The 15,688-nt window shown below is 50.7% G+C and overlaps 4 protein-coding genes across 4 annotated transcripts; 2 read left to right on the top strand and 2 right to left on the bottom strand.

The window, feature by feature from the left end:
* Positions 1-88: 88 nt before the first annotated feature.
* Positions 89-1,541, bottom strand: N7458_009897 (putative endo-polygalacturonase; the record flags this gene model as incomplete). Its single annotated transcript, XM_056913279.1, has 2 exons — positions 89-795; positions 842-1,541. 2 exons carry the CDS (start codon positions 1,539-1,541, stop codon positions 89-91), a joined length of 1,407 nt encoding a protein of 468 aa, XP_056762128.1.
* A 552-nt stretch (positions 1,542-2,093) lies between these two features.
* On the top strand, positions 2,094-6,925 carry N7458_009896 (uncharacterized protein; the record flags this gene model as incomplete). Its single annotated transcript, XM_056913278.1, has 13 exons — positions 2,094-2,387; positions 2,445-2,671; positions 2,730-2,808; positions 2,864-3,337; positions 3,399-3,833; positions 4,172-5,338; positions 5,399-5,604; positions 5,667-5,822; positions 5,878-5,989; positions 6,042-6,102; positions 6,161-6,441; positions 6,494-6,594; positions 6,652-6,925. The coding sequence occupies 13 exons, from the start codon at positions 2,094-2,096 to the stop codon at positions 6,923-6,925; spliced, it is 3,867 nt and encodes a 1,288-aa protein (XP_056762127.1).
* Positions 6,926-7,699: 774 nt separating this feature from the next.
* atrF (ABC drug exporter AtrF) lies at positions 7,700-12,424 on the bottom strand (the record flags this gene model as incomplete). Its single annotated transcript, XM_056913277.1, has 1 exon — positions 7,700-12,424. The coding sequence occupies one exon, from the start codon at positions 12,422-12,424 to the stop codon at positions 7,700-7,702; it is 4,725 nt and encodes a 1,574-aa protein (XP_056762126.1).
* A 2,411-nt stretch (positions 12,425-14,835) lies between these two features.
* On the top strand, positions 14,836-15,603 carry N7458_009894 (CHAT domain-containing protein; the record flags this gene model as incomplete). The annotated part of the gene is made up of 1 exon (XM_056913276.1): positions 14,836-15,603. The coding sequence occupies one exon, from the start codon at positions 14,836-14,838 to the stop codon at positions 15,601-15,603; it is 768 nt and encodes a 255-aa protein (XP_056762125.1).
* Positions 15,604-15,688: the final 85 nt, after the last annotated feature.

Below are 15,688 nucleotides of genomic sequence, written 5' to 3'. Positions count from 1 at the left end.
GAAAGGGATTTAGTATGGAGCGAGATGCGGCCGCTTCGATTCAAAGTTACCATGATTACCCCAAAAAAATCAAATTTTCCAAGCCTCCTCATACGGCTTTGATAAACTTGATGTCTTTGACGTGCTCGTTGGCGAATAGAGGGACAAAATCCGAGATCATATACCACCGAGGCTTTTCCATTGCCTCATGGATCTCCTTCTCACCGACTTCCAAATTCTCAAATGTAACGTTTTCAATTCTCCGACTCTGGTCATAGCCCAGTAGCATCGATGGATTGACAATTTTGGAGTCACGCATATTCAAAGATACATTTTTGAACGTGACGTTTCGAATGCCTCGCCCCGGAGCGGTAGTCCACATCGCATTCTGCATCACGCGAATATTCACGAGCTGGCCGCGAGTTATCCGCTCAACTCGAACATCCTCAACGTGAATATCGTGGAACAAATTTTCATCCGCCGCATTGATAGCTATGCAACCTTGATACCACAGCTGATTCTCCTCGTGATCCAAGATATCGATATTCCTTATCGTCACTTGGCTTGTGGTTTCCGGGTTTGCGGGATTCCCATGCGTTCCCATATTGATGGCGTGGGCCACATCAGGAAGCAAGACACAGTTCTGGATGAGAATATTCTTCGAGTCCCCGTACCAGTCCCAACGGTGGGAATACAGAGCAATCGTGTCATCTGAGTTTCGCAAAAAGCAGTTTTCGATGGTAACGTCAGATGAGCAAAAGAAGTCGATTCCATCACCATTCCCTGCAGAAGAGAATGATCGGTATTTGTTGATGACTATGTCTTTGCATTCACCAGCAGAGAGACTGAACCCCCATCGCACCAAGTGACGTGACACCCTCCACACGAATATGTGAGGCTCGACTCATGTGGATCGCACCGCCAAGTTCCCGATGGATGTAACCGCCCTTGGGACCCAAAATGAAACCGTGGCCGCGGATAGCACAATTGGATACATTGACGAAATTCAAGCGAAACGTGATAAAGGCGCCGCCTGCTAGATAGACGGACTTCCCCGAAGGGATCGTAAGGTTGACTCCGTCAGTGACCAGGGAGGCCGCAGAGCCTTGATTGAGGCCAGGCCCGAAATACCAGACATTATCGTTGTCTTCAGTGGGCGCCGTGCTGTCAATCCCATTCGTGAGCAAGTGGAGGGCTTTCCACTTGTCATCATTGAGCTCGAGCATCAAGTCTCGGGGTTGATCCAGTGTAAAAAATACTGTACTTCCATCTAACAGACTCTCGATTCCAAACGAATGAGGCCGAATAGCCGCAGATTCAACGCGGCTTCCAGTATATGTGACTTTGACCTCGACTGGCCCACAAAAATCAAACGACGCAACGGCGACAGAATGTCGATCAAAGTTGTTCGAGCCGATGTTGACACTAGCCACATCGGTCGCGTATGCGGGCACATTTGACCATTTCTGATGGCCCTTTGAGTTGATCGACTGGACCTCGATGAGAAAATGCGGATTAATTGTCACGCTCTGTGGACAGTCGTATACTCGGATCGACGACATGATCGTGTGGTTTGAGGATGCCCAAGATAACTTTGAAGGTCCTCACGAAGAAATTCATTCGTTAGCAAGATGTTTGTTGCTCATTAGCTGCTAGCGCCTCTTCTCAAAGCAACGTGAACGCAGCCATAGGACCAAATGCCTTGCCGGAGGATGGGGTAATTACCGGAGAGTCTCCGGTAGGATTTCTGAGGGCCACCATCTCTTGGTTCGAAAGCGTACCTACTCAGAGGAACAAGCTCCATCTGGCTCTAATCGAGAAAATGATAGTATCGTAGCTTCGAAAATCCAGCATCGTCACTCGACAGGCAACTGCCCGGAAGAATCGCCGGCCTCTCCTCCGGTGCCACCTCCGGCGGGGCCCCAATCATCCAAGTCGGGGAAATGCAAATCCTGGGGTCGACGGACAAACTTTCGGCTGCCCACACGCTACACCATGCGACACTTGAAGAGAGAGTGGAGCAAGGCACTACATATAGCTCGATGGAGAGCAATGCTTGACTACAATCCAGATCACTCTGCTTCGCCCCATATCACGTCTCCACAAGTCAATGCATGATGCCCTCGAAGAAGTTCGAGATGGGAGCGACCGTCGGCCATGAGGAGTTGCCCTCCGACCACAATGCGGCATCCGACACTCTAGATATCAAAGAGAAAGCCAACCCTCTTGCAGAAGATCTGGGCATTGAGATCGACGCTGCCACCGACAGGCGGCTCTTCTGGAAGATCACCCGGCGCATCCTGGTCATTCAGGTGATCACTTACTTCTGCCAGTCCCTCGACAAGGGGATTTTGAACTATGCCTCTATCATGGGTATCAAGACAGATGCGCACCTAGTGGGACAGGATGTAGGTCTTTTGTACTGGGTATCCCTTTTGTTCGCTCGCTAATTATCGTGCGTATAGTATTCATGGCTTGGGACCATCCTATATATCGGCATTCTTGTGGGCGAATACCCTCAGAATCTTCTCCTACAGAAATTTCCTCTAGCCAAGATGCTCTCCGTCAATGTATTCTTCTGGGGGGCTATAGTGGCATGTTCTGCTGCGTCGACCCGCTTTGGATCGCTCATGGCTGTTCGATTTCTCTTGGGTTTCTTCGAAAGCTGCGTCCAGCCAGCTATGATGCTGCTGTAAGTACATCCGTGACCCTATGACTAAAGATTCCCTTTCTCAAGTTTTTGTACCCAGGACTGCAATGTGGTATAAGAGAGAGGAGCAATCAGTCTTGAACGCGATCTGGTATTGCATGTCGGGTGTATCCTTGATGGTAATAACAGTCCTTGTCAAGGTTTCGAAGGAATACTAAAGCTAATCAACTACAGATCGGTGGTCTGCTGGCCTTTGGAGTATCGCATTTTCAAAACGGACCAATCAAAAATTGGCAACTATTGTTCCTAATCCTGGGTCTTGCCACATGCGTCTGGTCCTTCTTCATTGGCATCCTTCTCCCCGATAGCCCATTGTCAGCGAAGTGCTTCAGTGAAGAGGACAAGCGTCTGATGATTGAGCGAGTGCGCAAAAACGAGACTGGTATCCAGAACCGAGAGTACAAGAAATACCAAATCGTCGAGGCTCTCAAAGACCCCTTTGTCTGGTGCTGCGTCTTGCTCATCACCGTGGCTAACCTAGTTATTGGTGGTCTCGGTGTATTCTCCAACCTCATCATCCAACAATTTGGCTTCTCGCTCCTGCAGACACAGCTGCTCAACATTGCCCAAGGAGCCTGGACCATTCTGATCATGGTCGGATCGGCCTGGGCAGCCCAACGATTCCAGCAGACATGCTTCGTTATGATTGTAAGTTCCCTGAGTTCAACGATCGATTCAACGGACCACTTTTAGCTGATGACGAATACAGCTTTGTGCAATTCCCGCTCTGGTCGGGACAATCGTGATCCTTGTCGTCACCCCAACTGCCTCGAATGCAGGTGGCATGCTCATCGCGTTCTACTGCACGCAGTTCTTCCTGGCCGAAGGTAACATGATTATCTCGCTGATCACGCGCAACGTCGCCGGTCAAACAAAGAAGGGTATCACAATGACCATGGTTTTCATTGGCTGGGCCGTCGGTAATCTCATCGCTCCCCAAATTTTCCAGAGCAAAGATGCTCCCAGATACCTGCATGGTTTCCTGACGCACATCGTGGTCTATGCTGTTTATGTTGCTCTGGTGGTCTTGACCCGAATCATCTTGATGGCACGGAATCGGTCCAAGGTGCAGGCCTCGGCAGAAATCTCGCACGAACTGGCATTCGAGGACCTTACCGATCGTGAGAATCCAAATTTCCGATATGTATATTAGTGGGCGGGTTGAGAGTGGGAAGTCTTGTTGAGGACCGCACCCTAGACCATTCTCAACAAAGGGCATACACATAGTTTACTTTCAATGAATTGGGAGCTTTAATAATTCTCAGCTGCTTGTCGCCCGTCTATTTTCTTTTTTGGTTATTGTCACTATTTGGCCCAAGAAACACAGCATACATCATAGTCACGTGATTACTTCGTCTCTGTTAGGGGCGGAGCATCTGAGACCTTCCAACAACTGAGAGCATCAACAAAGGGAGAATATCTTCGGAACCTGGAGATTTCCTTCTGAGATTGGGTGTTGAGTATCTTTCCAATCTAATGTAGGCCTTACCTGGCATCCACCCCACCCCAGCCTTTGAAGCTGAGGTTTCTTGTCGCTCACCTCTTGTCATCCTCGTGCCTTGGCTTTGTCAACACCTCACACCTCAACACTTCATATTTCAGCAGCCCTACGCCCATCTCCTCATCTATTTTACTTTTCAAACAATCGCCTTTCAGGCTCACGGCTTCGGCTTTTCGATGATGGATCCATCAGCGCTTGAGAAGAAAATGCTGGAAGCGGCCATCGCAGCCTCACTTCAAGACTTCCAAAAGCAAGCCCGCCAGTCGTCCTCCCAGTCATCTTCACAAACCCAAGACCAGAGCCGTGCAACTGAAAGTGGCTCAAAGACCCCGTCAAAAAGTTCCTCTCAAGCTGCCAATCCTCAAATGATGCCCGATCAGCCAAGAAGATCACCTCGGTTGCCCCAGCCTCTAAAGAGTCAGGTCGTAGACCTTACCAACGACTCGAGCTCAGATTCAGACCTCCAGGAAATCTTCCCAAAGTCTAAGTCTGTCATCGGCTCCGATACGGATGCGGAGATTGTTGAGGATGCAGAAGATGATGACAGCGATGAGGACCTTAAGCGAGCAATTGCGATGTCCCTTGAGGGCGCTCAGCACAGCGCCGAGATCTCCGATATTCAGGGACCGGCATCTCATCTAAAGCCAGTGGATGTCACCGAGACCACCGCTCCCGTAACCCCCAACCCCCAAGGCATTTTTGGTATGGATCGGAAGCAGATGGAGCAAGAACGTCTTGCCCGCTTCGCCAAACGCAAAGCTGGGAGCTCCCCTCTTTCTACTCAGCCCGCCCAAAAGACTTCTAAGATTACTGATCTAAAGCCCTCTTTGAATGCTCGAGCTCCTTTGCCACCCAAAACTTCAAATACTAATGTCTACAACAATTTCGCTGCCAACGATCCTACCAACAGGGTTCAGCCAACTCCTCGGCCCGTCATGCAGTATCCCCTGGGCGCCGTCAAAAAGACACATGTGGCGTACAGCCCTCGCACCGGCAATGACATTACTATTGAGGAGGTCTTCCAACGGGAGGACTTGAAAGTCGCGGTACTCAGCTCATTCTTGTGGGATATCGAATGGCTTTTTTCCAAGTTCGATACCAAGAAGACCAAGTTTATTCTCATCATGGGTGCGAAGGAGGAAGCTACGGTAAGCAGAGTTCTTTCCTGGAGCATTCTGAAAAAGTGAGGGAAGCTTATAATGATGCAGCGCAGGCAATACCGGGAGGAGACAGGCTCGATGCCTAATCTTGACTTGTGTTTCCCACCTATGGAGCCCCAGGTGAATAATATGCACTCAAAATTAATGCTCTTCTATCACCCCGGGTACCTTCGCATTGCCGTTCCAACTGCAAATCTCACCTGCACTGACTGGGGTGAGAATGGCCTAATGGAAAATGCAAGTATCAATGTCCAGTTTGTCACTCTCCATCTACTAATAAAGAGGTCTAGACTGTATTTTTGATCGATTTGCCCAGAATTGAGTTGGGTGTCAAGGTTGAGGAGTCGAACACCGCTTTCAAAGAGGATTTGATCTACTTTTTGAAGGCCTCCAAATTGCGCGAAGACGCAATCAAGGCAGTAGATGATTTCGATTTCAGCAATACGGCGCGATATGCATTTGTACACACTATGTAAGCTTTCGAAAGACATGTTTCTCTGAAAGACTGTCGGCTAACGTCGCTTTAGTGGCGGCTCGCGAACCGGCGAATCGTGGAAACGGACCGGGTACTGTGGGCTCGGACGCGCTGTGACGCAGTTGGGTTTGCGACCCTACGGACCAATCAACATTGCCTATGTGGTAGGATAAAACTCTCTTTACTTGTTGAACCTCAAAGTTGACCTGGAAATAGGCTTCCTCCGTCGGTTCTCTGACCGATGAGTTCCTTCGGGCAATCTATCTTGCCGCTAGAGGTAAGTCCGCGTATCCAGGTATGGAGACAGACCACAGACCTCAGCTGAACGAATGCAGGTGACGATGGCCTCACGGACTACACCCTTCGAAATACCCGAGATTCATCTACCCAGACCAATGATCATCGGCGCAGAGAGATGCTCGAGTTGGGCCAGGAATGGCAAAATCGTTTCCACGTGTATTTCCCGTCCGACCAGACTGTGCGCCTCGCTCACTCGGAACCCAATAGAACTGCAGGGACTGTATGTTTCTCGTCGCGTTGGTGGCTGGGCGCAAAGTTTCCTCGAGGGGTCTTGAAGGATTGTGAGAGTGAGCGGGGAGTCTTGATGCACAACAAGGTTAGTAGCCCGATCTGTTCTCTATGCAACCAGAATGCTAATATGAGTATAGCTCATGTACGTTTGGCCAGCGGAGCCCATTCAGATGCCCGGCGGCAACGAATGCAAGGGTTGGGCATATGTCGGAAGTGCCAATATCTCAGAGAGTGCCTGGTCAGTTTGCAGTACTACCTTTGTGCACAATCGCAATCATTACTAACACTTTGAAAGGGGCCGCTTGGTCAAAGATCGCGTTACGGGTCAGCCAAAGCTGAACTGCCGCAACTGGGAGTGTGGCGTACTGGTCCCGGTTACTACACCCGGAGGTAGAGCAAACTCCCAACTGAGCGATGCTACCACCGCCACTGTCGATGCTTCTCCGACCAGTCAGTCGCAACCTCAGCAACTCCCGGCCAAGATCTTCCAAGATACCATCCCGGTTCCAATGAAGCTTCCTGGGGCAGACCTGACTGAGAGTCGGGCCCCGTGGTTCTTCCAGGGTTAGACGCTCTCTATGTACAAAACAGCGTGCTTTGGCGATTGAACATAACCCTTCTCCTGCTTTGGAGGGGTTCTGTTCCTTTCGATAGATCACCGGCAACTTTCGCATCGGTTTCATCATGACATGGAGTTAGAGTCCGCATTGAAGATGAGTTTGACCGAGTATCTTGCTGACGGCGTACGGAAGGGACTATGCATATGGATTCCTACGAGAGATAGTCCAGCCGAACAAAGAATGAAGAGACATCATTGAAAGTGTATTCCAAACATAGAAACCATTCCCCAGCTGGCGCTCGTGTAAGCTAGTTTTAATAACTCATTCCTTGATGTAATATATTACTAAGTCAGTTGAACTAGGTCGATGATATTGCTCCTTGACCATCTAACTCCACTGTAAATTCATTGGTTTTCTTCCTGTTTTTGGGCGATTCTTCTTCATTCAACAATGCAGACATCCCCTCAAGTAGGATCTACTTGTTAATGGTTGGGCAGCCAGAGGGTAGATTTTATATCCAATGCTCTTCATTAGAGGCTAAATAAGTATGTACTTTTCAGATGCCATCAAGTGGCACAACAAATCAAGAAAACGAATGAAAAACGACACAAAAAAGGTAGGTAGATATAAAAAGGGCCATGATGATAGACCATTTGCCATGCACACACGCTCCATGTAAATGCATTAGATATCAGTAGTAAGAACCAAGGAAAAGAACCTAAGAAAGTGAAGCCCGAGACATGGTTAAAAGGAGAGGAAGACGGATAGAAAAGCAGGCCAAGCTCACTGCTGAGCATCCTTCTTCTCCTTCCGCTTGAACAGGCCCTTGACACCCTCAATCAACATACCAGCCAGACCAAACAGATACCCGAATCCGAAGCTCCAGCCCCGAATACGCACAGTGTAGATAAAGAAGTACACCAGAATCCAGTTGATAATCACAAAGGCCAAGAAGATACCGAAGCAGCGCCACTTGTCGTTGCGGTGCACATTCAGATTGGCCATGTACTCCGCACCCGTGGTGAAGGGGCAATACTGGCAGTCCTGGGTAGCAGACTTGTTGACCAGGTACCCAGCCTTGGCGATTTGATTGACGAAGTTGCCAGCGTACTGCTCGCAGGTCTGTCCGGGCGGGGGATTGAAGCGGGTCGTTTCCAGGGTAGCGCATTCGATCGGGACATCTGGCAGGACGGCAGAGAGCACACCGCGCAGCCACCAGGTCACCGGATTGACGTAGTACATCCAGAATTTCCAGAAGACTGGGTAATCGGCGTAGGGTCGAACGATACCGTTGAACAGGTTGACCATGACGAAGAAAAATGGCAGCACGTTAGAAATGACGGTAAACGAGGGTGCGAATGCGCAGATCCACTGGCCCCAGGATGCCTGGAAGAGGAAGAATAGCATCGACATGAGAAAGACGTAGCCGGCGGTGGACGAGTCTGTCGGAAAACCGACAGGGTAGTACCAGAGCAACCAGTAGACGAGGCCGGTGACAATGGCGGCGGGGATTTCGCAGACAACGCTGGCAGTGGCGAAGGCAACCCAGCCATAAATACGGGAGGGATATTCACGAGCCTCCCACAGGGCACGGTTGATGTAGAATTTGGGGACGACGGAGTTCATTACGATGGGAGGGATCAGAATGATCAGGAAGACGGAGAACATGCGGTCCTGCATGGAAGCGACAGTGTTCGGCAGCATCCAGAAAGTGAAACCGTTGAAGATGCCGATGATGACACTAACGAAAAGCTTGCCGTAGTAGTAACTGGGATCACGCCAGTATTGGAGGAATAGACGCTTGGTGAGGAGCTGGATCTGGACGGGTGTTGGGGCGGCGAATTCGTAATGCGAGCCACCAGTTTCTTCGACGGGGACTTGGCTGCGTTTGGTCTTGATGTGTTCAATTTCCTCGAGCATGGCTTTGTTCTCATCCGAGTTGCGCCATTCCTCGTTCCAGTCGATTTGCTTACCGTTGCGCTGGGTGGCTTTGGCGGCGGTTTCGAGGACGAACTCGGCAACGTTCTTGGAGCGCGGGCAGACGAAGCCACGGTCGGCGAAGTACTTGATAACAGCGGCACCGTCGTGTCCAACGGGTCCGAAGTAAAAGGTGTTGCCACCAGGATTGAGCGCGAGGATCATGTCAAACTGCTGGATGAGCATGGACGAAGGCTGGTGAATGGTGCAGACGATGGCCTGGCCAGCCTGAGAGAGCTTCTTGAGGAAACGGACAATCGAGAATGCGGCTTGGCTGTCGAGGCCGGAGGTAGGCTCGTCAAGGAAGAGAAGGAGACTGGGCTTGGCGGCCAATTCGACACCGATAGTGACACGCTTCTTCTGCTCGACATTGAGAGAACCGATGATGGCATCCTGGATGTCCTCGAGCTCCAAAAGGTCAATGATCCGGTTGACATAGTCGATCTTCTCCTGGCGAGGAGTGCTACGGTCCTGACGAAGGATGGCCGAGAACTCGAATGCCTCACGGATTGTAGAGGTGTTGTCGTGCAGATCCATTTGTTCGCAGAAACCGGTACCACGCTGGAAGTCAGCGCCAAGCGGGTGACCATCAACGAGCATATCGCCCTTCACCACGCCCATCTTCTGACGCTGAGCAAGGGTGTTCAGCAGAGTAGTCTTGCCAGCTCCGGAGGCACCCATCAAGGCGATCATAACACCAGGTTTGGCGAAACCGTTGACATTGTTCAGAAGTTTGCGGGTACCGTTGCCATAGGGGACGGTATACTCGACGTTGGACCAGGTGAAGCAGCGCTCGCTGGAGGAGAGACGGTTGAAAGCGGCGTTGTCGGAGCTTGAAGGGGCTTCACCACGGGCGAGAGCAGCATTACCATTAGAATCAGAGACCTTCTCCTCATCGTCATTCTTTGCAGTCTGTTGAGTGACCTGCTTCGCACGCTTGGACTTCTTGAAGACCAGAGCGCCGCCGCCACCGCCAACGAAAGAGAGGAACTCGGCTGCCCAAATGGTGACCAGGATGTACAACACAGTGAAAGCAATGACAACACCGAAGTTGCGCCACAGATGATGGCGGGTGAACTGGAAGTTCACCTCCAAGTACTGGCTACCAGGAACAGATGTTTGACCCAAAGGAGAGCCAGTCAAAGCACATCCTTGGTATCCATCCACCACACCAGGACCCTGGGGAACGAGCTGAGAAGGGGCACACTCCATCGTACGGTCAGAGAACTCATTAGACAGAACAGCTTCATAACTGTATGAGATGGGGTTGACGTAGAAGAGCCATCCGAACCAGATCGAGTCATTCACAAGAGTCTGCTTTGGAATGACATAGCCGACGTAGAGAATGAGCAGATTGAGCGCGATACCAGCGAACCGCACAGCGTCATCGATAGTTGGCGAAAGAGCCGCAAACATCCGATACATCGAGGTGATACAGAAGGTAGTCGTATACACGAACAGGAAGTAGATGAAGAACTTCGACGCCGTGACATCAAGACCAGCCATGAAGTAGACGATAATCGTGAACGGAACGACCATGGCGAAGATAGCGGGGAAATCAACGACCACACGGGCAATTGAGACAGCAGACGGGCGATAGAAAGCGTAGTCCTTGTGACGAGCGACGATGCCTCGCCCAGACACAGCGGGCATCAGCTCGGTCAATTGAAGCCACCCAAGGAACAGAATCGAGAAGAAGAGAGTACCACCGCGAGAGAAAGCACCGCTGGTATCCAGGGATTCACCGTAGAACAGAGACGAGACAATAAGGCCGTTGGAGATGATGATGAAGTACTTGGTGTAGAGCGAGGTCTTGTCACCCCAGAGCAGCCAGAATTCACGCTTGACGCAAGCCGCGACCTGGCGCACCAGAGAGACAGTGTAGGGCGATTTCTTGGACACAGTCTTACTCTTAGACTGGGCGACGGTCTTCTGGAAGGTACGGGTGTCTTCCTGCTCGGTCTCCTGAAGGCGCTTTTCATAGGTGGCGACATCGTTCGTGATATACTGGTAAGCCTTGCTGTTCTTGAAGACCTGCTCCAGCTCCTCAGCAGTCTTAGGGGTCGAAGCTTCACAGCCAGGTTGGAATTGACGGGCATTGGGATCGCAGAGAGAAGTCAGGAAATCGGCTGTGGTGGACTGTTCTGGGCAGTAGAAGCCGAGGTCGATGAAATACTGACGGGCTTCATGTGCGGGACCCTGGTAGAGCATACGGCCCTGGTCAATGACCATGACCTTGTCCATGAGCTCGTAGATGCTCTCTCCAGCTTGGTACAGAGTCACCAAGGTCGTTCGCTTGCTGACGTCGGTCATAATACGCAGAGACTTGGCATAGTCCAGGGCAGTGCTAGCATCCAGACCGCGAGTCGAGTTATCCCAGCAAACAACCGTCGACTTCGTAGCCAGTGTCTCAGCGATGCTAACACGCTTGCGCTCACCACCAGACACACCGCGAACATACTCGTTGCCGACTTGGGTGTTCTTGGTATGGCTAATACCGAACATCTTGAGCAGCGCATCGATAATGATGGGAATGCTCTCGCGGTCGTTCTTACGAGTCTTGTTAGCGAGCGAGAACTTGAGCGTCTGCCAGACCGTGAGCGAGGGGAAATGCTGGTCGTCCTCGGGGTTATAATTGACTTCGCCACGGAAGTACTTGTTCTGATCCTCCGCCGAGATGCCACCGTAGATAACCTCGCCCTCGACTGCCGCAAAGGCACCGCGGTCATTCGCAATGGCTTTCAGGAAGGTAGTACAGCCTGCACCAGGACGACCCAGCACGAGCATCATCTCGCCCTCGCGCACTGTACCGCAAAAGTCATGAATCAGGTCGCGAATGGGAGGCTTCTTGCCGAACCGCAACTGCGGCACGAACCGGCAAATGACGTTATACAGATCAGGACCAAAAGTTCCCACCACTGCATGAGGTAGAGTCCGGACAAACGACGCACCCGTCTCCACACCCTTGACAGTGAGGTTCTTGAACACGACACCGACCTTCTTAGCAGGCTCGCCGGCGGTGGTTCGGCGCTCGAGATGGCCGCCCATCAAGAACTCACCCAGGTCGAAGCCAGCCTCGGACTCCGCATCAGAGGCGCCTTCCAGGACCTTCTCCTCATCCTTGCGACTGGCACGAGATTTGAGGCGGCGCACGCTTTTGGCGGTCGTTGAACGGGTGCGATGCAAGCTCAGGCGCGTCAATTCACGGCGCATCTCCTCCAAGTCTTCCATTGCACCGCGGTGAGAGACAGGCTCACCCGCATCTGTCTCACCCCAACGGCCCTCGACGCTTTCATGGGATGCGGTCGAGGAAGTGGTAGAGACCGGGTCGATGGGCGCTGCGGTCGGAGCGTTGATCTCTTCGAAAGAGGGCTGGTTGGATTCATCGACAATTGCATTGTTGGCATGGCTAGAAGATTCGGAGGGGTAGTGGATAGTTTCCTCGGTGGTGTACGAGGAGTAAGTTGTATAGTTTGAGGTGGTCTGGTTGCGGGACTCGTGGGCCTCCGCGGCTTGATGGTTGGCGTCCATCTCGCCTGATGGTTGGGAGTGTCTACTCGCCAGGCTCAATGCTCGATGGAGAGATATTAGGTAGATGGAGTGTGTGTGTGTGTGATATTAGGGAGGTGTATATACAGAATCACCGATCAAAGAGAGTAGGAAAGGAAAGGAAGTAGGTTCGGAAAAAAAGAGTGGAGAGGGGAGAGAATATGAGGTCACGAAGAACCGTGAAAAGAGAAGCACCGTTTACCCATTTAAACCTGGCTATATACTCTGGAGGCTATTATTGATAAAGATCTGGTATTATCACTCAAGCGACTGGCTGCTTATGCAAACGCCACTATCTCCGTGTCTTGGATTTGTCAGTCTACGGCAATGAGGGAGGAATGCTTCAATCACAGCAGTCTCTTGGGCCCGGTGGTCCCCCGGGGCCATTCTGCAGGAAGAAACGAGAAGCTGAAGTGGATCTTTTCATGAGTCAGGGTGATTCAACGTGAACAATTGGAACAAAAGTCAGATCAACCGAAAAGAAAAATGTCTGGGCGGGTCAACGCAGCAGATTTTTTTCAACGGAGTTAGACCCGGCGTTTAGCCGATGGCCTGTCAGCAAATCAGCACGCCGCAAAAAAAGAATTAAAGGAAAAAAAAGGACTTCTGTCAGCAGAATGTGTTTGACTACGGAATATCGAATTCCTAACGATTCCCTCTTCACGCCTGTGATGCCGATTAATAGGAGTTAAGAGGGTGGATCTGGTCATTCCACAGCTGGATGCAGGCCTTTTCCCTTCTTGTAAGCAATCCAGCCTGCTTACAAAACAAAAGGGAATTGATGTATCCATCCGGAGTCTTAAATTCCGTCCAAAAAAAAAAGAGAAACTCTGTGCGAGTAATGCGCCACCCGCATCGGGACCCCGCCATGCGCCGGCTGATTCAAGGCCTCGGCGACTTTTGGCGGCACACATTTCTCCCCGAGGACTGCGACCCGACCCAGATGGCAACGATCTCTCCGATCTGACGTGGAACTTTGGGCTCTGCATGAACGGCCATCTACATATTCACACCATCTACACCGCTCGGCATCTGATTGCAGGCGCTGATATCGCTCTGGCGCCCCAATCCCAGATTCTCCTGCTGCATTTCTCAAAATTTATCCCTCGTTTCAAGTTGTTGTAATCTATAATTCTTGTAGAACAGTTCTCGAGTCCTTTAATATCGAGTCTATTCAAACCGAGTCATCAAGACCTGAAACGCTTCCAGGAGTTGCCTACACGTACGGAGTACAGTTGTAGACTAGCACATGCTGGGTGCCTAAGTAATCTCGGTCTAGGCCCCTTTTTCCAACTGCTGAACCCTGATTAGCGTGGATCGGTTTACTCAAAATGTCCGTCATTTCTACTCCACCGCGGTCGAGGAACCAATGGCCACCTGCACCTGTCCATGTTGGCTCGACTCATCACACTCACGGGTGTTGCAGCGCACGTGCACGGAAGACCGTGCTTCTGCATGTGTAGTATTAATGTGCGCAGCAGGCATGATCCCAGGGGTAGGAAAAGGAAGGATCATGAGATGCTGGCAATGCCCAAACTATATCGCTTCATAGAGGGCGACTCGAGTAGATCGTGCACACATAAGACTGCCTACAACCAAGTCCTATGTCATTCGATAACCAACTCGATTGGCTGAAGGCTCTAGTACCTCTAGGCTTTCAGCCCAGTGCCGCATGGGAGCTGCGATCCGCTCTAATTCTACTTCCCACAAGCTTCATGATATGCGAGCAAAATGTCATGTGCCCCAGTTGTCTGAGCGGGCAAAGTGCTCCGCGTAGGGCTTGATCCGGGCATAATTCCTCGCCGAGCCACACACATCTGCAATCTACAAGCCCTCTTGCTCTTCGTGATTCGAATTTACACTAGATTGTCCTTGTAGATCAAGGTCTCTCAAGACATGTATTGCACCGGCCGACCATAGCAATGCACTCAATTAACATCTTCTCATGAGCAGAATAGTGTAATATCTTGGGTCTTTCTGCAGGCTCATGCTATTTCATCCGCCATCGTTTGCTTTTCAAAATTTTCTTCCCATCTTGGTTGGCTCTATCTGGTGCTGAACCATTTATAAATTTTACAACCTCTGGAGCATTCTAATTTCTGTTTGAAGCACCCATCCCATTGGTGCTAGTGGTCAGAAGCGTGCGTCCAATGATCTCCAGTCTTCTACTTACCTAACAATACAAGGTGCCTGGCAGACCACCCTTCCATGCGCCCATATTATTAGACTGAGTCTACTCCGCATATAGCAGGCCAGTACACGTATTGGCTTGGCAACCTTTGACTCAAGATCCGGAATGGCTGTGGGATGTTGCCGTGTGTCCTGTCTTGACTCAATTAGGCTTCATTCAAGCACAGCGACCCACTGGACCTCTTCCTCGCATCTGTTGGGTCATGAGCGGCTACATAGGTCTCTTGCCATTGCATGCAGCTGGAAACAACACATATAATGCGATGGACTATGTGATATCCAGTTATACACCTACCTTCCAAGCCTTAGATTTCTCCTTGCAAAGAGCAGACTCAGTCCCCTACCATCGAGATCCGAAAGTCCTCATGATCGCTGCGCCCAAAAAGGAAGACCGCAAGATCCTTGAAACAACTGCAGAGCTTGATTCGATCAAGGAAGGGCTCGGAAATAACACCGGCTTTACTGTCCTCCATGAACCTCCTTGTCAAATTGTCTTGGAAGAGCTGCCAAAGCACGACTTGATTCACTTCTCTTGTCATGGCCAATCAAACCCAACCGATCCCTCAGCCAGCGCCCCTGAAATAGCTTCGCCAAGTGAGGGACAAGAGCCTTCCTTGCTCACAGTAAGAGATCTAGCATCATTGAATCATGATAGGGCTCGCATTACCTACCTCTCAGCGTGTTCGACAGCGGAAAATTCTTCGAGCGAGCTGCTCGACGAAACGATTCACATTGCAAGTGCGTTTCAGTTGGCTGGGTTTCCACATGTTATTGGAACGATCTGGGAGGTGAGGGATAATGCTGCGATGGAAGTCCGCCGGCAATTCTACGAGATTGTTGGCCAGCAGCTAAATAGTCACGGACACCTAGGCGATGTCGCCTTCGCTTTACATGAAGCTGTTCAAGCACGCAGGAGAAAAAAGCCAAAGGATTTTCTTTCACGGACGCCCTTTATTTACTTGGGGGCTTGATTCAGGTTGAGTATTCTTCAACATTGAAATTATGGAATGCGATTCAGTAGAACTGAAGAGAATGCAAGAGAAACAAGCTATACAA

This window comes from Penicillium daleae, assembly GCF_028827525.1.
Source record: "Penicillium daleae strain IBT 16125 chromosome Unknown utg000008l_segment0_segment0, whole genome shotgun sequence".
NCBI lineage: Eukaryota > Fungi > Ascomycota > Eurotiomycetes > Eurotiales > Aspergillaceae > Penicillium > Penicillium daleae.
The sequence above is the reverse complement of the archived record's forward strand: the minus strand, read 5'-3'. Positions and strand labels throughout refer to the sequence as shown.